This window comes from Trametes versicolor (assembly GCF_000271585.1).
Source record: "Trametes versicolor FP-101664 SS1 unplaced genomic scaffold TRAVEscaffold_5, whole genome shotgun sequence".
NCBI classification, from domain to species: domain Eukaryota; kingdom Fungi; phylum Basidiomycota; class Agaricomycetes; order Polyporales; family Polyporaceae; genus Trametes; species Trametes versicolor.
Genome location: NW_007360325.1, coordinates 98807 through 124849, shown reverse-complemented (window position 1 = coordinate 124849; position 26043 = coordinate 98807). Strand labels below are relative to the sequence as shown.

General features: G+C 57.9%; 8 protein-coding genes across 8 annotated transcripts; 2 read left to right on the top strand and 6 right to left on the bottom strand.

Annotated features, from left to right (window-relative positions):
- Positions 1–400: 400 nt before the first annotated feature.
- Positions 401–2862, bottom strand: TRAVEDRAFT_64309 (uncharacterized protein; the record flags this gene model as incomplete). Its single annotated transcript, XM_008039398.1, has 6 exons — positions 401–493; positions 553–1173; positions 1581–1686; positions 1868–1894; positions 2379–2664; positions 2764–2862. The coding sequence occupies 5 exons, from the start codon at positions 2860–2862 to the stop codon at positions 579–581; spliced, it is 1113 nt and encodes a 370-aa protein (XP_008037589.1). The 3' UTR covers positions 401–493; positions 553–578.
- A 2046-nt stretch (positions 2863–4908) lies between these two features.
- TRAVEDRAFT_166275 (glutathione S-transferase C-terminal-like protein) lies at positions 4909–6495 on the bottom strand (the record flags this gene model as incomplete). Its single annotated transcript, XM_008039397.1, has 7 exons — positions 4909–5181; positions 5251–5308; positions 5375–5495; positions 5579–5629; positions 5722–5752; positions 5867–6119; positions 6224–6495. 7 exons carry the CDS (start codon positions 6493–6495, stop codon positions 5122–5124), a joined length of 846 nt encoding a protein of 281 aa, XP_008037588.1. The 3' UTR covers positions 4909–5121.
- Positions 6496–7329: 834 nt separating this feature from the next.
- TRAVEDRAFT_58065 (uncharacterized protein) lies at positions 7330–8261 on the bottom strand. Its single transcript, XM_008039338.1, has 4 exons — positions 8088–8261; positions 7934–8025; positions 7782–7874; positions 7330–7723 (listed from the first exon to the last, which is right to left on the bottom strand). Exons 1-4 carry the CDS (start codon positions 8243–8245, stop codon positions 7398–7400), a joined length of 669 nt encoding a protein of 222 aa, XP_008037529.1. The 5' UTR covers positions 8246–8261; the 3' UTR covers positions 7330–7397.
- Positions 8262–9866: 1605 nt separating this feature from the next.
- On the bottom strand, positions 9867–11600 carry TRAVEDRAFT_71271 (uncharacterized protein; the record flags this gene model as incomplete). The annotated part of the gene is made up of 3 exons (XM_008039396.1): positions 9867–10838; positions 10890–11342; positions 11394–11600. 3 exons carry the CDS (start codon positions 11598–11600, stop codon positions 9867–9869), a joined length of 1632 nt encoding a protein of 543 aa, XP_008037587.1.
- A 2462-nt stretch (positions 11601–14062) lies between these two features.
- On the bottom strand, positions 14063–14638 carry TRAVEDRAFT_28427 (uncharacterized protein). The gene is made up of 2 exons (XM_008039012.1): positions 14410–14638; positions 14063–14333 (listed from the first exon to the last, which is right to left on the bottom strand). Exons 1-2 carry the CDS (start codon positions 14620–14622, stop codon positions 14103–14105), a joined length of 444 nt encoding a protein of 147 aa, XP_008037203.1. The 5' UTR covers positions 14623–14638; the 3' UTR covers positions 14063–14102.
- A 2712-nt stretch (positions 14639–17350) lies between these two features.
- Positions 17351–20092, bottom strand: TRAVEDRAFT_122257 (Cullin-domain-containing protein; the record flags this gene model as incomplete). The annotated part of the gene is made up of 9 exons (XM_008039395.1): positions 17351–17428; positions 17486–17588; positions 17651–17780; positions 17834–18295; positions 18348–18528; positions 18600–19481; positions 19537–19704; positions 19769–19848; positions 19900–20092. 9 exons carry the CDS (start codon positions 20090–20092, stop codon positions 17351–17353), a joined length of 2277 nt encoding a protein of 758 aa, XP_008037586.1.
- An 801-nt stretch (positions 20093–20893) lies between these two features.
- TRAVEDRAFT_46381 (uncharacterized protein) lies at positions 20894–21753 on the top strand (the record flags this gene model as incomplete). The annotated part of the gene is made up of 4 exons (XM_008039131.1): positions 20894–21048; positions 21106–21191; positions 21246–21341; positions 21392–21753. 4 exons carry the CDS (start codon positions 20894–20896, stop codon positions 21751–21753), a joined length of 699 nt encoding a protein of 232 aa, XP_008037322.1.
- Positions 21754–22289: 536 nt separating this feature from the next.
- TRAVEDRAFT_46380 (uncharacterized protein) lies at positions 22290–24799 on the top strand (the record flags this gene model as incomplete). The annotated part of the gene is made up of 5 exons (XM_008039130.1): positions 22290–22430; positions 22488–22568; positions 22625–23566; positions 23620–23670; positions 23720–24799. 5 exons carry the CDS (start codon positions 22290–22292, stop codon positions 24797–24799), a joined length of 2295 nt encoding a protein of 764 aa, XP_008037321.1.
- Between the last annotated feature and the right edge of the window lie 1244 nt (positions 24800–26043).

Genomic DNA, 26043 nt, shown 5'->3' with positions numbered 1-26043 from the left:
CTCTTGGACGCTCCATGCCTCAGTGCAAGAAGGAACGTATGTATATACAGTACTGGTAGGAGGATGTAAGTCTTCTATAGAAATGTCAACATTACATATATAAATGTGTCCAGTCCCAACGGGCGCAAGATGGTGTGTCGCTGGCCTAGCTGTTTCAAGGCGCAGGGTTTTCATCATCGTGCCAGTGCAATTTCGACAGCGAGAGGCCCTGCAGGATACGTAGACCTGCCTTGATTCAGGGGAGTCCTTAAAGCAGCTATACCCACGTGCATTTGTGGATGCAACGGGCGTGTGCAGGGGTAGAAGGACCTACGTGCCCAGTCATCATGCGTAGCCTCACCTAAACATATACACTTGGTGAAGGGTCGACCGTGACCGAGCACACAAATGGAGAAGAGCAACGAGCTCATGCCTCTATATTAGGGCGCTATACACTAGCAATGAAGGCAGAGGCAGAGACCGAGCTGCACGGGGATAACACCCTGCATGACAACTACGTGAAAGTAACGAGGTCAGTTTCCGGGTCCCCACCATAAAAACACACAAACACACCTCGTACCATGGACAAGCAGCGGTCTCTACCAGAACTCCTTCCTCTTCTTCCTGATGTCCGCCTGGAGCGACTTGCGCTCGCCCCACTTCGCCCGGTCCGCCCCATGCTCCTTCTCCCGCTGCTCCAGCGCGCGCCGCCGGTCGGAGCCCGTGAGCGACACGAGCTTGCCCACGAACCACGGCGTGCAGTCGAACTCCTTCGCGAGCCGCCTCCGCGTCCACGTTATCGGGTCCTTCCTCCGCAGCGTGCGGATTTTCGCGATGTCCTCGTCGCTCAACCGTGGCTTCTCCCCCCTGTCCTTGCCCAGCCGTGGCGGGAGCGCCCCAGCGCTCGACGCGGGCCCGCCCCTCAGAAGTGGGGAGGAAGGGGAGGTGGTGTAGGAGAGCGGTGAGGGCGCGGTGGGCGGCGGGCGGTGGATGAAGGTCAGCTTCTCCGGGAGCTCCTGGTAGACCGCGCGCGGGTTGTTGAGGAGCGGGTCTGGGGGCCGGTACGGCGGGTTCTGCGGGAGGCGCGTCGCGTACGAGCGGGTGAAGGGGAGCCTCAGCGAGAACGGCAGACGGGACTTCATGGCGGACGGTGGACGACCGAGTCCGCGTCCAGCAGCGACTTCAGCGGGAATTCTGTCACGAAGTCACGAGTGACACGCTGTGACACGCAAGCGCGGATGCACTTCGCGCCCAATTTGGCAGGTCGGCTTCTCGAGCACCATCATGCTCAGATCATGCTGCAGTCCACCACGCGGGCAGGCCTGCGAGCGCACCCCGGTTTTCCTCGTACTGTGTGGCATATGTCCCCAATAATGCTAGAGAGCGTGTGGGTGCGCATGTGAGCCGTACATGCACACGCTTGCAGTTGACGCGATAAATTGCCTGTGTGCTTCCCGCGCTTATCGTCCGCGGGGTACATGCGCGTCCACCACGAGTCTCTCGAGCTTCTCCATCTCAATCTCAATTCGCGTGAAACGCGGAGGTGAGGTGCGCGTCCAGCACACCTCCGCGTTCGAATCGAAATTCTTCGAAGCCCGTACCGATCAGACATGGGCTCGTTTCGCGCGTTCGTGCGCTGGAAGCTGGGTCCTCCGCGCGGCGAGTGCGCAGGCCCGTCCCCTCGCTCGCACGAGCGATCACTGGACACTGTGGAAAGTATAGACATTGAAAAAAGGTGTTTAAAACATTAGGCGGATCATTGTTCTGAACACGATTAATCAATGTTTGCGAAAAGTGTTTAAAACAGTTCTTTTGGTGGAACTCATTGTGCAAAACATTGAAAAGTGCCAATCCAACACCTCTTTTCAATGTTTTGAACAGTTCTTACGATTCGCTTTTTGCGGGGTCCCAGTAGCTAGAGCGGAGCGCACACCATATTTCCGTCACATTATTATGCCAATAAACATATATTAAACCATGCTATGTGATACAGTACGATCCGTACTACAATGACCAGAGACAAGGTGACCGAGAAAGCAAACCTGGAGGAGAGAGCAGGTCGTGCAGATGACCGGGAGACAGCCCAGCTGCTACAGTAAGGGCACTAGTCGTCGACATAGTAGGCAGCTATAACACAGACTGTAGAGGTGTCGGGACGAGCAAGGGAGGCGCATAGACAGGCAGAGCGTCATGATATAGATTGTTAGCAGCCGGGCGTGATCGTGTCGAGGCGTCGATGTGCTCCAGAGCGAAGCCGGGGCTACAAGGTGGAGAGGGACTGATAGCGGCGCAGGCGGATTGGCGACGTACCTACAAGCCGATAAGATCGGAGAACAAACACGTTGACGTGCGACGATGTCGTACTAGGCTTAAAACACGGCGAGAAAATGAGTGCTTACTTGGCAGGTACTGCGTACGTAGGGCAGGCGTGCCCTCAGCGCGCACAAAGCTGCCCCCCGCGTCGCCGATGTCTTCGACGACAAAGCTGCGAATAAGAACGCGATATCCCCGCGCGACGTCAGTGAGCATCCACGGCGACTGGTGCTTCCGCGCGTAGGCGGAGTCCGCGGTGGTGTTCGCGACGATGAACGTCTTGAAGTATGCGCGGAGCGCGAGCGTGCCCCGTATATGAGCAGGTAGGTGAGTAGTAGGCGAAGCGTCGCGAGCACCGCCCGGCGCACGGTCCTGTCCGATGTACCTATGAGCACCAAATGTTGCATCGGTGTTACCGAGAACTATACCGTCCTCGAGATCGCCGCCTACGGGCCGTCCGTGTGAACGCACCTCGGTGTGTCTCTTCTCCGGCTCCAGTGCGATCCCCTGGTGTGCGACGATGGCACTACCCAGATACACCCCTCTATAGCGCTCTTCTGACCCCTTCATAGAGGCCAGCCCACCGTCTCTGCCGAAGCGAGCCCATCTAGGACCCGTGTCAGCTAAATCTCACCGGATGTTGCGTGAGACGGGGCGCCCACTGGCACAACAGACTATGGGTTTAAGCTCGTCAGCATTGAACACGAAAAAGGCGCATATAGTCACTTACCGTGCGAACTGGGAGTCTTAAGCGGCGATCGCGAGCGCGTCATTGCGCATATATGGAGGCCCACCGATTGTAGGCGACACACCCTTGACCGAGATCCACGACGCCGAGCTGGTTGAGCAAGGTGGTGGTATGCGGCTAGCTAGTCACAGTCCAGGTAGGTGAGGATGGAAGCAGGAAAGGCGACATGGTCGTGGTTGTGGTCCAAGGTGCGAGCGGCATGCGATGACGTCTCGTTGAATGTGAAGGTGTCGCGGCGGAGATTCAATCTGAAGGTATTGCCTAAAGCGGGCAAAGTTGGGCGCTACGTACTTGGCGGAAATTCTGGAGAAGGGTCCTCATGAACCGAGTAATGTCCAAAACACTGAATAGAAGTGTCACATAGATCTGACAGTTATATTCAATGTTTTCCAGATGTACCGTTTAGAACCTCACTTTAGAATACATTGAATGACACTGTTTAAAACAGTACTTTCCGTAAACATTGAAAAGAACTGCCTAGAAAAACAGTGTTTCGGACATTGAATTTTCGATAGTACTGTTCGTAACACTGAAATTCAATGTGTATCACATCCACAGTGTGGACGTCCTGTGGCGGGCAGGGAATGTGTGGAGTGGAAGATGGTGGAACGGTGATGTGCGTATTACACCGAGGCTTCTAGTTGTCCCCCGCTGACACGCCCAGCTAGCCATTTCGGACTCAGCGCGCGCGCCTTCCCGCCCGATTCCCGACGATGGTCCATGGGGTGTGCACTGCCTTCCTGAGCTGCTCGACTTCCGAGGATGCGCAGACGATGCGCAACCTCTTGCAGACAGGCTCCTGGTCGTCGGAGGCTTCGAGTACCAAAGTGTGGGAGGAGGGGATCGGGGGACGGGCGCAGAGCATGCAGTGCACGGTCTGCAACCGAGAGATTGGCAGCCTCTAGACTGGGGTCACTCCACCTGAGAATGACGTAGGGCCAGGGCAGCGGCTGCGTTCGTCATGGGCCCTGTAATGGGAAACCACGCTAGGCTCGGCTCAGGGCGAATCAGCTCACATGAGGCTCGCAGGCACTCCCTCCTCCTGCGCATAATTGCAGAAGCTTCATCCGCGCCATCGACGGCCTCTGTCCCGCCCTATCTCGGACGCTGCCACCCGGTCTCCCCCACACAAACCTAGTTAACGCCTCGGGTGCCCGATCCATTATAATTACACCTCCCCCGCATCCTGCGCCTGTCCTCCAACTTGTCCCTCGCGCACTCTCTGCCCGCCGTCCCGTCCACCTCACCGCCCTCCCTACACACTCTTCGGACAGACTAGCTATGCCTGAGCCCATCGGTGCCAACCACCCCCACTTCGCGCTGCTCGAGTACGCGCGGGACATGCATCAGTACACCCTTGAGCTCTGGAAGAAGCTCGACGACGACCACCCCGTCCCCCCCTCCCTGCCCCGCAGGCATAGCACCCAGGCTGACTCCCCGTCGGATAGGCCCAACAGCGACTACGATACTGAGTCTCCTAAGGAGTGAGTACCAGTCTTCGTGCGCTGAGGGCCGCTTACTGACCCCCGCTGCTGCTAGGTTCTGATATACGAGATGTGGCGTAGCTTTGCCCGCCGCCCCCCGATATATGCCACACTTGGCTCATGCTTGTACGTCGCCCGTCGCATCCCCAACCGTACCGACAATGCTCACCCTGGTCTCTTCCCTAGTTCGTTTGCTTTATGCTTTTACCACCATCTCCACATCATCCAGGCTGGGCCATGCTCTCTTCCCCTCACGCCAAAATATCTTTATCATGCATCTCTCTGGGACGTTGTATTACTACCGCACGAATATTCAGTCTTATCTTGGGAATCCCCCCGCCGGACGCTCTAAGATTCAGAAGCCGCACCGCACATATCGGCCGACGACAGAACACCTGTCAGTGTGATTCAACCCGCCTCTGCTTCTGACCTGTCTACAGGGTACGCAGAACGCAGCACAAAGTAAACGATACTTCTATAACGTACGTATCACGATCTCGACCCCTTCCACCCGTTGATCCTTGCCCTGCGCAAGGGCGGACGATCCGCGATGCGCGCGACAGGGCCATAAGTACGTCCGAGCCCCCGGACGCCGATCTATGGCACCTGCATCCCCGCCTTCACCGCGGGCCTCTCCATCGCCCGCTCGACCCACGCCTGCTCGCAGCCCATCCCCGGTCAATACGATTCTGAAGCACGCTACCAGGCCCAGGGGGCAGCACGCACCTTAACGTTCGGCCACTCATCCAGCGTCTCGATTTCGACGAACCCGTGCACGCTCACCCTGCAACGTCCGCAGTCATTGTCAGCCACCCCTAGCACTGCAGTCATGGGGAACGGCGGTGCATACCATGGCAACGCGTTCATGTCCGCGATGCTGTACGTCCCCCCGTCGCGCCCCGCCAGCCACTCCCTGCCCGCCAGGCGCGCATCGAGGACACCATACAGCCGCTTCGTCTCGTCGATGTACCCTGGCGAAGACGAAGACGAAGACGCGAACGCAGGGGCATCAGTGTCTAATCTCTATGGCCTGGGACCGCACGCGCGCACGCACGCTTCTTCGCATACGGGATGTCCTCTGGGGCCGCCCGCACGAAGTGGCCCGCTACAATGCGCAGGGCGCCCGGTCAGTTGAGTACGCATCGGCACCGGGGGCGCCAGAACGCTTCTCCCCGTAGAGCCGCAGGAGGTGCGTACCTTGTCCCTGCATAGGCCCGATGCCGCCGTGCTGCGTGAATGTGATGAGCCCCCGCCAGGCACCCCGTCAGCATCATCGTCTTCTCTCCTTTGCACCACCGGTCCCAGGACAACGGATCCGGCGGGAACGTAGACGTGGACGCACCGTGAAGAAGATCCACTGCAGCACCTCGCTGTACGTCTCCGGGTCCGCCTGCGCGTCCGCGGCGAACTTGCGCAGCGTGTCGTAGTGCTGCGCGAGGTACAGCAGGATCGCGCCCGACTCGAACACCGCGTGCCCATCGCCGCCGGGGCTGGGGCGGTTGGCGTCGACGAGCACGGGGATGCGCCCGTTCGGGTTCAGGCGCGTGAACCACGGCTCCTTCTGCACGCCTGTTGAGATGTCCACCGGGTGCGCTCTGCGCGGGACCGGGTTGCGGGGGCGGAGGAAGGTATCAGGAAGTCAGGCACGGCGACGGCAACGCGGTAACGGGGTGTGGGGAGGGGGCGGGGTGCTGCTTACTCGTACGCGAGGCCGTACTGTGCCTTGAGTTCCTCGAGGAAGATGGAGACTTTGCGGCCGTTGGGCGTGCGCCAGGTATAGAGCGAGAGTGGCTTCGCGGACGGAGACGTCGCCGTCGAGTAGCGGCCCACACCGCCGCCGGTTTGGTACCGCAGGGCGGGACTATTCGCCGCGGCGGTAGCGGTATAGCCCCCACGGCCATAGGTAGCTTGCTTCGCCAGTCGGTGTGTGGCAGCACCAAGCGGGAAGGTCGGTCTTGCGAGTGACGTCATGATCGCTGTGTATGTCTATCAGCACAGCGACTCTGAGCGCAGCGGGCTAAACAAACGCGGCTTGAAGCTAGCCTGACGGGCACCTGTACTCCTCATCCCGGCCGAATCGGATATTGCGCGCACGTACCTGAGCTGGGGCGCGTGCACAAAAGACGAGGGACGGCAGACGTGTCAGGGCGCGGTTGAAACTTCTCGGAACTCCACCGTATGCACGGACTCTATATTGGGCTGCGAACCGCGCTGACAAAGCTCGGGTTCCTAGCTCGCCGCCCAAGCATTTGTCAGGGAATGATCATCGTAGAACGTCGCAGAACCGCGGTGATGTCGGTCTCATGTCTGACGGTCTGGCACCGCGATAGACTCGGAGGCCTGCGGTATGCTGAAGGGGTACGTACATACCTCTATACCTCGCGTGCCAGAAGACGAGGTATGCAGCAGGATCTCACTGGAAGGCAGGTCGAACGTGCTTGCCACGGCCGTATCAGACGACGTTCTTGCGTCACCCTTCCAACTTATCGGCCCTACTTTTCTGGGCAACGCAAGCACCGCCACCTCCACACGTCGCGGGAACCACGAGGCGGATGTACCGTGTATGCGAGCCCGACGGGAACACCATCGGGCGCAGCGTGCACACGGCCGGCGGCATGACCCAAAGGGTGTTGCAAGGAATCTGATGGTCATGCCGAATCGGTGTGCAACTCGGAGAACCCATACCATTTCTGTATATCGGGACAAGCTTGTGGGAGCAGCGCAGCTGCGTGGGGTAGGCCGTGAGTCTCGCGGCGCAGTATACGTGCAACAAATTCGATCACTATTCCCTGGTGTCAGACGGGCGGGACACGCATCTACAAGTAGAGCCAGATATGGTGAGATACGAATTAGGGCGAAGAACAATTTCAAAGTTAAAAGACGAGGACTGTAACGAGACCTAGCAAAGAGGTCAGCAGCCAGCCGAGGCTCGAGTCAACCGTTGGCTTGCATGCCCCCGAAGAGCCCGAGGACGTCGTTGAAGGTGATGCAATCGTGGACGTGGATGATGGCGACGTTGTAGTCGACACGGACCAGCTACTGGATGAAGTCGCGCTTGACGAATGGCTCACAGTCGCCAAAGGAGCAGTGCTGACGGCGAGGCTGAACGGGAACGTGGTATTTCCCGGGGTGCCTTCCGTCGGAGCGGCAGGGTCGACTATGGAGAATAGCGGGCTTTGGTTCGCGGCGTTCCCAGTCACTAGTGTCCAATACCATCATCTTCTGCATCTGGAAGACGGGGACAGGGGCACACTCACAGGCAATCCAGTAGAAGTTGCCGGTGGGCACGGCAGGCACTATCACATTCACCACCTCGTCCGCGAGGGCGAAGCCGTCTGCGAGTGGCTGACCTGAGGTGGAGCGTTAACACCGTTCTTCGACACCCATTGAACGGCCATTGCACGCTTACCGGGAAACTCCATAGTTTGGCCGTTGTCCGGATTCTCGAAGCCCAGAAGCAGTCGTCCTACTTCAGTAGTGATGCCCAGGCCATCGTTGCTCCTACCATTCGTGGGCTTGCAGTCAGTACGAAGCGAGGGCGGCGAAGCTGCATTAAAACGCACCAGCGGATAGTTGCGACGTCTCCGACTGTCCAGACATCCGCGCCGTTAGGCCGCAGGATGCGCGGTGACTTGGAGGGATCTACGGGCGTGAGGGCAGCACACGCTTCCGCGAACACAAGCAGGGCGAGACACTGCACGACAGATTGCCCAGAGAACATAGCGGACTCAGTCGGGGAGAGAAGAGGCAAGAGCGGCCAGCGAGTCGAGGACAACGTCGAGAAAGCATGGTGGGCGTCGCGGAGAGGATTTGCAAATATTCTTGGGCGCGTTGATCCTCTTGAGCGAAGCGAGACCGCCCGGGGATGGCGGCGTGCGTTTCTTGAGACTGTGACCAGCAGCACGTGCAAACGCGTCGCGTTCAGTCACGCGTAGGCGCGCGAGCGCAACCTGGGCATCGCACTCCAGCGCCGCTTCAGCCGTTTTGATGTCACTAAATCGTGAGTTCGCACTATTCATAATCGCGCATATGATTGTATTGTCCCCGACTCAGAACAGTATACTAAGGAACCAGACTAATACATAGCTATCAACGCGACTCTATGGCATACTATGACTGTCACTCTCCATCGTCTCGAGGAGCGAGAGATGGAGAACGAGCCGGTGGGAGCTGAGAGTACATAATAGTCTGGTGATTGGCGAAGGTAAGAAATCCAGAGCGGCCTGCGGGAAAATGCGTCAGTCCTATGTCGTCGCGTAATCGGAGAGAAGGGACGCACCAAATGCTCAAGATCTCATGCGGGTGGTCGGAACCAGTCCGAGGGTGATGAAGGTCGAGGCGGGCGCGAGAGTCGAACGGGATAGCAGGGCAGTCAGTGCGGCCAGAGTGTCGGTTGTCGTTAGTAGCAGTGCGGGTCTTGCGGGCAGGCGCGTCGTCTCCATGCATTGAGACGGTGCGCCTGTGCACCCGGCCGCCCCAGGAAATGCCACGCATGCATTCGTGATATTTCCAAGGGGGTCTGGGAAAGATAGGCTCAGCGCGAAGATCATTGAGCATAGCTAGATCAAGTACTCACCAGGTGCGGAGATGAACGAGGTGTGCTGGTCCGAGCGGTCTTGAAACGCCGGGAGGGACAGCGAGCTCCCGAAGTATACTCGTCTCCAGCAAGAGACTACAAGCGTGCATACATGTAATCTCAAGTAGAGAGCTGTGCATACAACGATGAGCAATGTGATGTCAAGGAACTGAAGAGCAGTGCTTACCTGATACCGCTGGAGATGAACGATGAGCAGACGTTGGGTCGCCCGGACAGATGGCTGGTGTCGGAGGGGGCGGTCGATGGCCCTCTCATGAACGAAGAGGGGGAGGGAAGGTCTTCACGCGTAATTGACGGCGTAGTAGACCAAGGCATACTCATCTCCGAAGAGGATCCACGCGTGCATGCATGTACCTCAAGCGGAGAACTACGGAAACGACGGTTAGTGGTGGAATTTACAGGCGGATGAAGACTCGTGCTTACCTGATGCCGCTGATAAACGATGAACGATGTATGAGTATCGCGCTGTCCGGACGAAGTTGTCGAAGTCGGGAGAGACAGCCGATAGCCCTCTTAAGAACGAAGAGGGTTGAAGTGAGGAAGATGCCTCGCGATGTTGACGACGCGAGAAGTCTTCCAGAGGGGGTGAGGTGTGAGCGCCACCAGGGATTGGCAAGTGGAAACCGCGACCTCACAGGGAACGGCGGCGCAGAGGAAGGCGTCGGAAGGGAACTGGTGAGGCGAGAGCGTGGCGGTTGTCTCAGAAAGAGGTGGGCGAAGCAGTGCAACTTCACCCAGGTGGTCGTTAATACCGAGGATCGCCGGTCGTGAACGCAGTGACAAGTTGCGAAGACGGCCGAGATGTCGGATTGGCGACGGAGTTTGGGGATGATGCGGAACGTACGTGGGCAACCTGGCGACGCTTAGGCGTAGCGTTCCAGGAAGCGTTGTGCGTTGAGCATACTTGACAAAGAGAATGATGAGACAGGGTCGTCGGTACTGAGTTGTCGTGCGCGTGAACGGCGGCCGGGACAGCGACGAGCCGTGGTCGGTAGCAGTCGTTGAACGGCGGTGGATCCGCCTCAGGGATCCAGAGCCGGCCTCGAAACACCTCCGACTTGGCAAGGTAGGCGAGAAAGGGGGTCATTGCAGCCGAGTTTGAGCGCTGGCAGAGAACAGTGGGCGAGTCGTCGGGAGCGCAAAGCCAGCCAGATGTCGATGTCGTCGTCGCAAGAGGAGGCTGTATCGTCGACCCAGAGAGCGCCCAGAGTAGAAGCAACAGACCGAGAGAAAGCAGAAGAAACACAGAGAAAAGGAAAACGTCTAAGAGGAGAGAGATGAGGTCGTCGAGTATCGCCGAGGGACCGTCAGAGTGCGTCGCGGATGCTTGGCAAGAAGTTGACCATTGCCATGCACCTGGGAGGGACGACAGATCCGAGCTTGAGGATACTTGAACATCGGGCGGACGTCGAGTTGAGACGGCCGCAGAAAGATGCTGAGGAGAGTCATCGAGATACCTTGGAGTAGACTGAGGAGACCCGATCGGAGACCGAAGATTGACAGAGGAGTACACAAGAGAGTCGCAGGCAGTAGAGTTGTAGAAACCGTCCGTCACCTCGAGGGCTGGCACGCTACCAGGAGGAGGAGCTCTGTGGGACCAATTGACCAGAGCCCCTATGGACGAGGCTAACTCTTCGTCCTCGACTGCTTGTTCTCCGGGTTGACTATCTTCGCCTTCGAGCACGTCGACTTGCTCGCCTTCTTCTATCTTGTCAAACTACGAATGCTGTTAGGCGGGGATTCTAAGCGAATGGACGAGGAAACATACCACATGATGATCAGGTATAGAGACCTCTTCAACGCCTTCTCCCACAGCCCATCCATGGTCCGACGAGCGACCTCCCTCCGAGAGGACCGAGATGTGCGAGGGAAACCAGTCGTTGTTGGAATCCACCTCCCCTGGTACTGTGATATCTTCAGAAGGACTCGCAATGACGTGCGAGTGCTTGACGTCGGAAACGAAGCCGGGGACACGCGCCTCCTCAACATCCTCAGGATCGTCTACTTCCTGAGGAGTCTCGGTACGAGCGCGGTCTATGGCTTCGGCGACGTCGACTTCTGGGACATCGTGGCTGACAGCCACTGGGGTCGGACAGGCGGATGGCGACTGGGGCGGGGAGCCTCGAGCGGCTGGGAACATGAATGCGCAGGTGAGGCCTCCGCCGTCGGTGGACTTGACGATGGGCAACAGGGTCATCTCAGAGTTGAGACGTTTGCGAAGCTGCATCTTGTCAGCCATGCTCCTCACACCGAGCAGCTGCAAGGGACTCACTAGGGAAACCTCCGCTTCCAGACGTGTGCACCCCTTCACCACCTGAGGAGAGCCGGGGGACGGGCGCTCGAAGCCAGCCTCCATCCAGCGGGTCGCGAGGGCAGACCCGCCCGTGAAGGAGGTTAGGGTAACAGAAAACATACTCGCCGCGCGAGCCATCTGAGAGTAGACAGTGGCGGTGGACTCGGAGTGAGCGTGAGTCGACATGGCGGAGGGGGAGAGTTGCTGATCTTGAGGGGCGGTGGTGGTGGTAGAGAGGGAAGGGGCACGAGAATCAGTAAACGCAGAACGCAGGCTCTATATTCACGGAGGGTGACTCTGAGGCGGGCGGGGGCTGGCAGGGCTGACACTGCTGTCAGCTCTAGATCTTGCCTCGGTGAACCGAACATCTTCAGTTAGAATTTGGAAGGAGTGCGTTGAACGTTCACCGAACCCTTGCACTGGATCGCGGGGGACGATTGTCCTTTTTTGAACGTGTTTATGAGTACGCCAGCTTGTACACCGACATGGGGAGGTGGCAAGTCTGCACCTCCGACTCTCCGAGAGAGAATTCCGAGCGAGATGGTAAAGCTAGCTTTATCCAGTCATGAATATTTGTGCAGGCTGCCGGCAGAGGTGCGAGACAGGATAAATAAAACGAACGATGTCGCCGCTGCTACGAGAGATCCGACGTGAGTGGGCAGCGTGGGGGTGCGGAGACATTAATGACCGAGACTCAGACCGTGACTATGAGCGCCAGATCATGGCCGTGACCTGATCACGTGGTTTAGTCGCGTCGCGCCAGCGTCACGCAGCTCATACATTTCAGCAAGCGCCCAGATCCGAGCCTTGCGCCTGTCCACTCTCTACTGCATACATTCACACAGAACGTTGCCGGATGAGCGTGAGCTTTTGCGGCTGCATATATCTTCCGACGGCGAACTCACCGTGACCGGAGCTGGCAGGTCCAGGAGCACGCCAGTGTTTTCAGCAAGTCGTGTCCGCACGACGGCTGCACCTACGTATCCAAGTCGACGTCCAAGGCGAGCGCTGAACACAACCTCGGATCTCACACGTCCAATGTTCATGGACAGAGGACAAAGGTGTGGTACGGTGGTGAGTGGCCGTATACTCCCCTCTTGTCGCTCGCTGTGCTGATAGTGAGCGTGTGGCTGCCGCAGCAACGCAAGTCACCATTCTCCGAAATTTGAAGACCAAGACGATGTCGTGTCCCTGTGGGAGCTACAGCCACCTCAACGCCGCTGTCGTACGCAGTCACGCTCTGAAGAACCACAAGGGCAGCGACAGAGTCCCGCGTGGGTCCAGTCCCGCTGCCTCGTCTTCCGTCGCCGAGCAGAGCGCTCCTTCCTCCCCCGGTCCCATCGAGCTCCTTCCCGCACCATCTGCTCGGAACAAGTCCTCCACACGTATGATTACGTGCTGCAACACCGTCGTTGTTGATGTTGATAGCTTGTTCGCAGGGCCGACCGCACTTCCGACGCATGTACGCCCACAGGCAGAGTTACCATCTACCTCACTGCCGATCGTCCCAGTCAAACGTATCAGCGACGTTCCAGATTTCACGCCGTTGAAGACGGGTAGGAAATCTCTGCCAAGTGCTCCTCTTTCGACCCCGGTTGTGAGCACTTCAAATCCTCGCCAGTCCGCTCAGAAATCTGCGTCTGTAGCCGGATCATCGACCAAGGCACGTAATTCCAGCGATGCGCAGCCGGTGTCTGCGTGGAGAGAAAGGCTTCTTGAAAGTATGAAAAAGCCTTCTGACTCCAAGAACAAGAACGCCAGCCCCTCCCGCCCCCTCCCTGCCCCCTTCGCGCCGGCTGCTGGATCAGGCTTCCAAGTTAGCAAGCGTGTGCGGGAGGAGGAGGCCGAGCCCGGCCGGCCTGCGAAGGCACCCCGCGTGGAGAGCGGATCTCACTCTTGGAGGGACATCATCATGCCGATGACCCTCACGCAGCAACTTTCTCGGCCGAAGCAGGTCGCAAAGAAGTCCGGCCGACAACCCAACGCGCTATTCCGCGACCTAACTCCAGAGGAGGTCGAGACGCCGGACTTCGAGTGCGGGGATGACGAGCCCGCATCAGGACAACCAGAAGCGGAGCCGCCAACGTTGAGCGAGCACAAGTGTACCGTCTGCTTACAATCCGTCAAGACTTACCTCAAGTACTGGAAGAACCAGCCCGAGTTCGTGTGCTCCAAATGTATCTTGAAAAGAGCCGCCGCCGCCAAGACCAAGGCCCCCGTCAGCTTCAACGCGGAGCCTAGCACTTCTCACATCCCAGTGGTCGTGCCCTCTCCCGCAAGCGCAACTCCCCGTCCTAAACCGAGACCGAGGCCGCGAGTCAAACGGAGTGACGTCGCATCTGTTCCTGACGCGCCCAAGCAGCCCGCCGCCGTCGATCGTCCCACACAACAACCCGCCGCCTCCTTGGCGGGCCAAACTGCGCCCCCGCGTCGTGCCGTGGTGGACCCCCCGTCTCCCGTAGCCGGCACCTCGAGCGAGCCCGAGGGTCTCGCGCACCCCTTCGAGGCTCCTTCCGACTCCGAGACGGAACGTCCACAGCCAGCCCCCGAAAAGCCCAAGCGGCGGCGCATCACCAAGAAAATGCGCGCAGGCGCGTTCCGCGGCTGGTTCGACGGCGTGCTCGCGGACCTCCACGCGAAGCAGGCCGCGGGCGACACCGCGTTCGCACTCGTGATAGACCGCAACGACTACCTCAAAGTGCGGCTGATCGAGCAGCAAGGCGGCACGGCGTACACGACGCAGGAGCAGTTTCTGGCGGCCCTGCGGCATTGCATCGTCGCGTTCGAGCGCGGGAAGGCGGAGGGGAGGCGTGAGCGGATGGCGTTCCGCGCGGGGTACTCGATCGTCGCGCAGCCGAACATTAAGCATAAGGAGCGCGGGGAGAGCGTGATGCACCTGTTGCGTGCGATGGGGCTGACGTGAGTCGCCGTTTCGCGGCGGTTTTTTGCGGTGGCGGGTATCCGCGGACGGTTTCGCTGACGTACGTGTCTGCAGGCTCGACGAAGCGGGATCGCAGGACATGACGTTCCATAGCACACACGAGTCCGGGGCGTTGGAGGAGGAGCATGTGTGGTCGTTCTTGTGCACCTGCGGCGGCCCGCTCAAGCAGGGAAAGCCAGCCTCGGACCTAGAGAAGCGGGCTTCGCCGTGCGGAGGGACGATTGGGTTGCACGTTGGGGACGACTTTGCGCTGGAGGCGTACGGCATCAAGGGGCAGTTCATCCGGCTCGATGTCAACCATCATTATCGTGCGGGTGCCAGCGGCGGTTCGCGAGCGTAGCGGGCGGGACATGCTCGGTCTTGGACGAATTAAGCGAATCGGACTTGTAGCGGTGGGCTGTATGACGATCTTTCTCAAATATACGCTGAAGTTTCTGCTAGTTTACTCTAGATATACGAGAGGTCATCGGACACGTTTCGTATCATAGCCGAGCTACGCTATACATCAATATTCTACGTTAGCATTTCTCTACATCGCGAACTACTTCATGCCTGTGAATCGACAAGGTGATGTCACCGCGGACCCGCCGTCCGCGTCATCTGTACGGAAGGCTTCATCTCACGGTGCGTACTCTTTGGGGAACTCCATCGTTATTACTGACGACTGGCTATGGCACGCAGAGTCGGTCAAACGTATGAGAAACATCCTCGAATTCGAATTGGACCTTACGTCTTTGAAAAGTCTACATACTACGCACACGCACCATTCCGCCGGGAGGACACCTTTCGGTTCCTAGACCACATCGCCAGCGCCCGGCAGCAAGCGTCGGGGTCGCGAGCGAGCATACGCCGTCCGCGCGGAGAGGTGTCTCCAGTACCGCTCCGCGGAAAACGCAGACGCGTTGCCGCCGTCTCTCCGCAGCCTGAGGTGCGTATATGCGTGTTATGTACGCATATACTCACACCAGAATGAAAGGGAGACCACCTCCGCCCAAACCCTAGGCCTGATGCAGGCATTGACAACATCGATGATCCGGTAACTATAACGTACACATTGGGCATTTTCGACTAGGAACTGATCTCAGGAAACAGGTCTCTCGCTCCCCTCCGCAGCCCCTCCCTGGTCCCGATTCCCCACCTCCAGCCCCGGAGCCCGCCGACACTGATAGCCCTATCTTCCCATGCGCCGACCTGCCTACCGGCACTCCGAAAAGAATTGAGCGTGCGGTGGTCCACACTCAGGACTTGGTGAGTCCCAGCATTGTAACCTCCACATTAGCTATCGGATGACCTGTGAGTGCCGCGTCCTGATCGTATTCAGCATCTGATTTTGCATGTTTCTACTAGCGTCCACACTACTGTCACCAGCCTGACTGACAACATCGCTGAGGCCCTGACAAGGCCGCAAGTCTTGGTAGTGGCTGGGCCGTCCACGGATGCAGCCACAACCGCAGCCGCTGTGTACGCAGCGTCTGCGAGCTCGTCGGTGCGCGCGAAGGACTCGACCGTCGACGCTGTGTCGCTAGCGCGGCCTGCGTTCGACGTGAAGGTATCGCCTCAACCGACAGCGAGAAAGCCTCATCAAGCGAAGACGCGAGCGTGGCCGCCGTCCGACAAGGAAACTGTAAAGAAGTACTATGCGTTCTGTGATCGCGAGGGACTACGCTAACGAAGCTACTAGGTGGCAATATGCGTACGACTGGCTCCAGACCAACGCTGGCGAGACGCTTGAAGCGTTTGAGAAACATCTCGAGGAAGATTTCACTAGCTATAGCAGGCGGGTACGTGAGATCCAAGCTATCCCCTCCCCCTTCATGCTGGCAGCCCTCGGTCCGCGATGTGATGTGCTGGATCGCGACGACGCAACTCTCCGACGGCGACGCTGCCCCGCGACCACGACCTACTTCTCTGCGCGACTCTGGGACGATGCAACCTTGCGATCACGACGTGACTCTGTACCGTCTGATGATCATGCGGCGACTCTCCGGTGGCGACGCTCCTCTGCGACGGCGATCGAGCAAGTCGTCTGTGGTCTAGCGGTGTGGCTTTCTACGAGCGACTGCAATACGGCGACACAGCGCTCTCCGCGTGAAGGCGCTCGCTTCGTAGAACACGGTTCTCTTTGCACGACGCGGTCTCCGCCTCGCTGCGTTGTCCTTGCTAACGTCCTCCTATCAGAAACTCTTGGACCAGTACAAGAAGGAGGTAAGTCGCCCTCTACGCTCAACTGTGTCTGTTACTGAGGGGCGTCACCTCGTTCGTAGAAGGCAGCAGCGTGAAGGCCTTGTCACGCACGCGAGGCCTGAGGGTACGATAGCGGATACCCGCGAAGAGTGGTAGCAGCACGAGCTTATGGCGGCAGGGTTTGCAATGGACCCCATGAGCGGGCGGCGGTGGATAGCGGCGGAAGGGGCGCTCTCAGAGGCTACATACAGGAACTTTACTGTATAATGCGGTCCCGCCCGATACAATCCGCCTGCATACGATCATGGAAGATGCGTGCTACACTGGTATCCCGACCCTAAGTATACGACGCGATCCGCTGCCATACGACCGATGACGCATCGATCCTCTTTAGCCTGTGAGTCTGGGCATCGTCACGATACGAATCTATCTGCCTGAGTACGTTGGATGGCGGACATACTCTAGATCAGCGTAAACATACGGAGATACCGCTGTGAAACGGATCAATACGCCTCCCTCCATCCCAAACCGGGGGGTTTCAACTGGGCACCAGAAGTTGCGACGCAAAAAACCACCACATCAACAAGTCCTGCTCAGCTCACAACAGATAAACGCGTGTAGTTGATGTCCGAATGAACGATTCAAAGGCGACGGTAATGTACTATGCTACAACGGACTTTCTAGAGACACGACATAGAGCATTTACATAGGCGACGACGAGCGCGAGGGGGTGTGAACACAGGAGCCGGGGGAGTTGACGATGATGGACAGGGGGACATGTGCGATGGGAGGGAGGCGACAACATGGGCGATCAGGCGACGTAGGCGAAGGTGTCCCGGGTGCCCTCGACACGCTCGATGTACTCCTTCTCGAGCAGATGGTCGATGGCCTGGGAGCGTTGAAGGTCAATAACCAAGCACGGATACTACGTAGATCAGCAACCCACCTTCTTGATGTCGGGGATCTTGGGGGTGAACCGTTGCGAGATTTGCGTGATGACTTCTTGGATAAGCGCCTGGTTCTTCATGGTCTTGCGCGCCTTCATGATACTATCGCACGCATGCGCATGAGTGAACAAGTTAATATGTTGAGAGGACGGGATAACACATACCGCACGATCGACGCCTGGATGACATACTTGCGGTCCTCGTCGACCGTCTTCAGCACGTCCGTCGACTCCGCCTTCTGCTCGGCCTTGATCGGCGTGTTCAGGTTGATACGGATCTTCTTCGACTTGAAGTCTGCTCAAGCATCAACAAGCCGCTCTCACAACGCACATACACGACCAACTCACTCGGGTTCAAGTCGTACTGGTCCGTCTCCTCGTTGATCAGGATCTTCGCCTTCACGAGCACAGCGAGCACCTGCTTGAGGATCTCCTTGCTGATCGCGGTCGCGTTCACGAGCTCGTCGAGCGAGAGCGTGTCGTTGTTGTTGTACTGCAGCAGCACCGCCATCTGCCACGAGCTCGTCATGAGGATGTACTTCTGGTTGAGGTAGTTCGTGCGCAGCTCGTTCTTCGAGTAGTTCCACAGCCACGTAAGCTTGCGCCCGGAGTGCTTCTGCTGGTAGTACTGCGAGAAGCGCGTGTACGTCGGGAGGATGTCCTGGGGGATGATGAAGTCGTGCGTGGGCGGGTTGAGCGGCCAGAAGTTCGTGCCGAGCACCATGATGCTGAACGTGATGTCCATGTCGTCGTGGTTCTGCTGCATGCGCTCCTTGAAGTTGTCTGTGAGATCCTTGCTCAGGCTCATATCTGCGGCAGGAAGTGAGATCGCGATGTAAGATTGGACAGGACTCGAACATACCAGTGAACATGCGCTGGAGCTTGTTGGTGTACTCGAAACCGCACGCCTCCTTGAGCTTGGAGATCATGCTCGCCTCGGCCTCGTCGGATGCCGACACACCGTGGATGAGACGCTTCGACAGCTTCGTCGTGTAGAACTGTTGGAAGACGTCCTTGTCGTCGATGTACTTAAAGAGCACCATCTGCATGTAAATTGTCAGGATCAGCGAGTTCTTTTGGCATTTCGTGTCTGTGGGCCCGGGCGAACACGCACCACTTTGTTCAGCGCGCTCTCCAAGTCCTCCTCCTCGGCCATCTTGTTGTTCTTGCGGAGCAACGCATCAGCATGCTTGGCAAGCAACTCGGGAGACTTGGTCGTCGAAGTGCCGGTCGCAGCATTGCGGTTGACGAACTCTCTGCACGCCTTGTCGAGACTCGCAACAAAGCCAGCCTCACCACGGAAGCTGCGCGTGACGGTCTCAGAGTTCTTCTGGTGCACCTCGAGCAGGGCGTCGACGTAAGCCTTAGGGTCGGCCTCGGCTGCCGTTGCACCTGGAGTACCCTCGCCCACGAGCTTCCCGACAGCCGCCAAGCCGGCGCGCTTGACGTGCTCCTCGAACTTCTTGCGCAAGGGCTCGAGGCCTTCCGGGATGCGCGAAAGGAGCGCGTACATCCGCTGCAAGTCCTCGTCCTTGTCGTAGTCGAGCAGTTGTTGGAAGTTCTCCCACATGAGCTCCGCGTGCTCGCGGATGAGGACGTGCTCGCACTTCTGGATGAGTGCTTTGCGCGTGTTCGTGTTCATGTACCGCTCGACGCGGTCCTCCTCCTCGCGTAGACGCTCCTCGGCCTTCTTGAGGTAGTCAGCCACGCTGTTCTCCGCGAGGAACTTCTCTGATTCCTGGCGGTAGTACTTCTCCGTCGCGTCGAGGAACGGCGCCTCGAGGTGCTCGCGGTAGACCTCATAAGAGACCTTGTTGATGTCGCTCTCGTCGAGACCGAGCGAGACGAAAGAGTCGACGACCTTCTTCACGAGACCCTGGTCAATCGTCTCGCCGTTCCGTTGCCGCTCAATGAGCCTCAAGATGGCACCCGCAAGCTTCTGGTTCTTGCTTTGCACGTGGAGGAAGAAGTTGGACTTCCATTGTACAAGCGCGAGCTGAGGGACCGACGTGAGCCTCTGTACTTGGGTACATGTTGATCGGGGAACATACCGTGTATACGGGATAGACGCCCTTGCGACCCTCGTCTCGTTCTCGCTTGACCCAGTGGCGGTTGAGATATGTGAAGAGACGGTTGATGTAGTTTGCGCCTGTCGTGTATCGGTCCCATTCCGTCGCGTAATACCGGAGGAGTGCTTCGTCTTGCAACGAGTCCGATTGCTGTGTGGCGCGAAAGCGCTCAAATCAGTAAACGCAGAACGGGGTGGCACTAGTATATGCTAACCGTCTTGAGCGTTTTGAGATGGTTAACGAAGTAGCGGATGAGGTTGTTGTACAGATCCGAGCCCATCAGATTCGCTCCAGCTGCGGTAGGATCAATACACAACAGGAATGAGAGCCACACTCAGCACTCACTTCGTTGGCCCAAGCCGCCTGGCTGATCGCCTGTACCGTGCATCTTGGACGACGTGCAGTAGTTGTAGGAGACGGTGTAGAGGCTCATGTACTTGGAGTACGATACACCCGTCTGGAGTTTGGTCATGATATGGTCGACGCCCTCCTCGAGATACGCCCAAGTCGTCGTGAGGTCCGCGTTGGCTGGCGGCATGGGGTATGCATTGTTGCCCGTGTTGGCAGCCATGACTGGGAATATGGAGGATTAGGACGTCGAGGAGGAGGAGGCAGAGGATGTGGTCGGTGATCAAGAGCACTGCTCCGCGTCTCGCGCTCTCAGCGCATGGCGTGCACCAGTCACAAGCACGCCTCCGTTCCGTGACACTGGCCCATGCTGCGGCCATCCATCTTGCCTCCTGCCTTCGTCTCGCTTCTATCTCGCCCATCTCGCTCTCACCCTCGCGCAACCGACGCGCACACAATGGCAATTCCATTCCGACAGAAAGGGCACACGAGGCCACAGCCGGCGCTACGACACTCACGCACCTCCTGGGGCAGGCCTCGAAACGCCTTCTTAACTCCTCTCGGCAGTCTACTATGCTCGAAACATCGACCTTGCGCGTCGATACGAATCTGACCCTGACAACGTGGAGCTTCCTGTAGTTGTAATCCCCATGCTTTGTTTCCTTGCGCGCCTCGCTCCGGCGGTTCTATGGTCGTGCGAGCGATCACTCATGGCCACAAAGGAAGTCTAGCTCTTACAATGAAAGCAAGGAGGTTCGTATACCAACGAGTATATGGTCCGTGATTGTATGGTGGCTGCACACAACTTCGGCTGGCGGATCCGGGGTCGATGACACCGCTTCGTTGTCCATCAAGACCTCATACAGTTCGCGCCGGACGCTCGCCCGGCGATGCGCATACCATACAGCGCATCCATCCATATGATATCTGTTTGGCCTCCTACCACTCTGGAAGCTGTTTGACCACTCCGACGCGACTGGCCCAAACCTCTATGACGCGCTCTATGCTGCAAGTCGCGATCGTGCTCTTACTGGCGGCAGCATACTCTCTCGCGGCGCGCATCCCCCGTGCCACGGTGGCGCCTACAATCATCTCGCCTTCGGGCCTCAGTCAGTGGCCGTCGGGCACAGTGGAGACGGTGAAGTGGTGTGTGTTTAAGTTAAAGAAACCTTGCTACTCGTTCTCATGCGGAGATCCATGCAGGGTGTCAGACCAGGACTTGACTGGCCTGAACGGGACTATATACATGGGGTACATACAACCTGATGGTAACCCTTTTTTGTGGAAAGGTGAGTACACTAATATTTACGACGACAACCTTCGTACTCAGCTAGTCGTACCAGACCAGCCACTAGCTGAGAATTTCTCCCTCGCTGACGGGGTGGTGAACATACGCGTTCCCTTGAACTTACCGACAGGCTTTCGTTATGTCGTCTCATGTGAGCACGCGTTGACAGCAGCCCGTCCATTGCTCATCAGTTGCTCGCAGTGTCGATCGACGGTGATGACAGCGATATCAGTGGTGTATTCGGCGTCGTTGACCGCACCGTGCAGGCTAGCACTACGCTGCCTCCTCCTGCGACTCTGTCGACAACTGGCGGCGTCCCCCCTGCTACCATCACACGAACAAGTGTGGTTTCCACCATTGGACTCCCGACAAGTTCCGCGACTTCGAGCGACCTCACTACGCCGTCTTCGTCCAACACAGCAGCGTCGACGGCTACCCAACCCAGTCCTACCAACACCGGTGGCAACTCGAACGGTGCAGGCAGTGCACATGGCTTGGGAGCTAGCGTGCTCCTCACGATCGCGTGGTGCACGTATACATGTATACATGGGTTTGTTTTTTAAGATGGCCCACGAACGCAATGCCAAGTAATTGGTTTGTTTACCAGGCTGGTAGCTCTCTCCAATGTCAATGTTGTTCGTGCTGTTCGTACGTCCACAGTGCGAATGTATCGACATGCGTTCAAGCAATTATGCTCCGGAAAGCAATCTTGCCGCTGAATGTCAGCGCGCGTTTTATTCTATTGAATCTGTGCGAGGCGAGCACGGAATATCCAGGACCAACCCCTCAACAGATCACATCGCCTTCACATTGAACCGAGCTAGGTAGGCTGGCGGTACCCAGCTCGTTCGGGCCCAAGTCAGCCTCTCCAGCCACCACCACCATGTCCCGCTTGCGCCGAGATGGTAACGCTATCCTCGTTCCTTCGCACTCCCGCCATTTAGTCGCTCCCTCAAGCTTCAAGCCCTAGCATCACAGTAGTCCTTCAAGCTCAAGCACCACAGCGGCCGCAGTCGACTAGCTCTTCTCCAATCCTAGCTTCACGTTAAAGTTCAAGCGTTGCAGAAGTCTACTAGTATCTCGTCTCCAGTCTTCAACCATGTCCACTAACGTCAACTACGCCGGCGCGGGGTCGCTCCCCGACGCTTGCCTTCCTGCCCGCCGCAAGGCCGACGCCATGGACAGCCCAACTGACGACGAGGCCACTCGCTCCGCCAAGCGGTGTAAGCGTACTGAAGACGTCGAGAAGGCGAGTACCTCAGCTTGAGACCCTCAGCGTGTGCTTACTCGTCTTCAGATACATCAATGCTTCGAGATGTCATCACTCAACGGCTCAAGCAAGAGGCGTAATCGTGCCGAAGGCCGCAGGGCTGTCAAGGTGCGTTTATTCTTTCTCATTAATATTCCTGTCCTCTCCGACTAACATGATCGCAGCTGCGTAAACGGTTCATGAAGTCTCTGCGCAACATCCCAGCCCAATTCGACAGGGTAGACGGCGCTCATTTCGCCTTCACCTTCGTCCCGAAGCCCTTCGCGGAGCGCCTAGACGCCATGGAAGACATTGAAGTGTCTTTGCCAGCCACCGACTTCGACCTCGTTAGCGAGACCACGCAATCCACCGTCTCCTCGCAGCACCACCAAGTTCCGATGTTGATCGACGGCTCACAGATTGTCGAGACTGTGGGTCTGAGTGAAGCATCGGCCTCCATCTCCACCCTCGACACGGAGATGGAGATCGTGTCAGAGCATGTTCTCGCTCTCGACGCAGCTGCAAGTTCATTCGGAGACGAAGACGAAGTCATGGCCGACGCTTCCCAGGTCATAGTCCCTGCCGGCCCCAAGAGCTTCATCTCACGCTTCCTCGCTCGCGCCGTCGCCGCCGTTCCTCGCCAGACGACCCAGCTCAAGGGCGTCGTCCGCGGCATCGCGAAGTCGTCCTCGCGCAAGTTCTCCGCGATTTCTACTCCGTACGCTAGAACTCGGAGGCCTGAAGGCTTGACGCCTGCTCCCCGCGTCCGCGGATCGCTCACGGTCCCGGACAACCTTTTCTGTCGTCTGGCTACGACCACCGAGCGGACCGCCGCGAAACATCCGCTCTCTACCTCTACCGTCCTCAAGCCGGTTCTTTCCAATGAAGACATTGTTGCCTCGACCGTGGAGGATGTCGTTCTTGACATCCCTGTGGAGATTCGAGAGGAATCTCCCGCCCCGATCGACGTGATAGACTGCCTTGCATTGGAAGAGCCTTTGGCCGACATCATGCTCATCGCTGAGGTACACGAGCTGCCAGTCCCCTTATCCCCAGTCCCTGTAGCAGTGGAGAGCGACGAGGACGTATTTGGTCCAGTCTCACTTGTATCCCAGAGCGAGGCGGAGGTAAGTTATATATTATCATGCTTCATAAGTCATACCATTCTAACGACTTACAGGCGATGGAGATTGAGGTCTTTTACGACGCCTCCGAGGACGTGGAAGATGAGGTCCGTGCCTGTCCTTCCTAATTCTTAGCAGCTTCTGATCAGCAACTAGGTCATGCACGAGGGAGACGCGTTCTTCAGCCTCCCGCCATCGCCGTCGCCATCGTCACCGCAGCTTTTCTCGACGACTTTGGACCGCCACTGCGATGACGACACATGCATTGCCTGCCTTCTTCTCACCGACCTTGCTCAAACCCCAATCTCACCACCTTCCCTTTGCAACACGGACAGTGAGGACTCGTCGGCGTACGGCTCCGAGATCGATGAGTACTATATCGATGCTGCGCCATACAACGTAGTAGCACACCCTGCCATCTGGCTTTACCGAGACTCACCTGTCCTCCTGGACCTGGAGGACGACGTAGTAGTTGCGGTACCAGTCGAGGAGATGCTCGATGTAGAGATCCTGCCATTGGCCGCCGACCCTCGCTTCGTCTCACTCATCTCGGACCTTGACAAGTGGTCCTGCGAGGACAACGCCCGCGTTCTTCCGACGACCTCTTGCGCGGACGTTCTTATGTCCTCAGACTCCGACGTCTGGTACGATGCAATGGACGACTCAGTCTCACCTACTGCCTCTCTCGCCGACATTCAGATGACTTGCGACGCCTCCTACATCGACTTTATGGACGGCATCCTCGTCGACCACCCTCACTACTCTGCGTCTCCGTCGCATGCTCTCTCTGCGACGGGTCTCTTGCCCGATCTCGGTTACGCGCTTCCCGGACACCCTCTTACAACAATCGGCGATTACAAAAGGACAACTCTACTTGGCTCGCCCTTCGAACCTCGCTGGCCATTGCCTTTCCTCGCCCCGACCGCTCGGCACTCCACTGCCGACACCCCTCTGATGGGTAGTGACGCTTGCCTGGACTCACCTATGGACCTTGAGGTCGCAAGTGCTCCTCACTATGTCCTCGTCCCTGGTCCTGGCTACAACACTACCCCTGCTCAATTTTCCTGCTTGTCCCGACTCTCTGAAGACGACCTGGCCCTGGCTATGCTCGTAGACGCACCATCCTTAGATCTCATGGATACCAGCGTCTCTTGGGTGTCGACCCCGGTCCCTTCTCCTGTTTTCCCCGGCGCTTGGCGGGAGGACTTCGAGTTCATGGACGACATTCTCTCCTAGCGCCATCCACTACGACGCTTCATATACCCCATACAAACTTCCAAACCTCTTTCATCAGCAAGGTAAGCCTGATATCTCTCCTCGGTCATGCTCTTGTACTGATTAGCTTCAATAGCGCCGCCCGCGACCCACACGCCTCGCGCTGCCCATTTACACTGTTCGTCGGAGGTGTTTCGAGCGCGGCGGTGGATTCCGGCCGATTCACTGCTGCTCAACTTGAACCATCACCGATCACGGGCTCGTCGTTGTCCTGGCCATCGCTCACGGCTGCGACAACTCAACTCGACGACCCCGTCTTCCATCGACATTTTTCAAAGTATACTTAGCGTACGAAGCCTCCAGGAACGCTAGGCCCAGCACCTCCAGGTTGCCCGCTTCGACGCTCAGCATCATTTCCGACTACATCGCCAACTCAACTCCGACATCCCGACCGTCTTCGCAGCTGTACACTGCATTCACGGCCGACGATCCTCGGCATTCCCATATTTAAGAGCACGAGCGGTATTGGCGGCCGCTCGGGCGAAGTCGATCTGCTTCGCCGCCCCATTTTAAACGAGACAGCCGCCATACGCTCGTCTCACCTGTACATCCCCGACGCTTCCCGACGCGCCGCCGCTCCCCGCGAGGTCAAGCCATCCACCTGATGACATCTGGTCATGTTGGCGCCTCGTCCTATTTACGAAGACTTCTCGCGTCGTCAACACCGCGAGGAGTCTCACTCACCCCAGCCCTCTTTATCCGTACGAGGGCCTTCGGCCGCCCCCTCCGACTTCGACAGCTTGTCCGGGTGGCCCGATACCTGTTCATCGTCCAATGTTCATAATAACTGGCATCAGGTGAGCAAGACCCTTTCGTTCTTGTGAATCGCGACGCTGACCTCTATCGGTTTCACAGGTCTCTGCTTGAAGCTCCTTGCATGCACGCTTGTAACTTCTCTCGGAGACAAGCATGCCGCCGCGGTCCCTCTCAGCGTTTAAGATCGCTCGGACCAGCGCCATCCTGTTCATCACGCGCCTGGTAAGCACCATTTCATCGCCCTCCATGACCCTCGCGCTAAAATTCCTTCCCTTAGATCTACCCTGGAAATCCCACGAATGCACTCGTGAGGTTTTCAGTGTGGTTCGACGCTCGGGCGCATCGTTCTCAATGCACTGAGACGACGCGCCTGCCTTGCTCGCCCCGCCGTTCTGCGGGACTGCGCAACACCGCCGACACTGCGGTTTCTCTCGCGCCATCCCACCCTC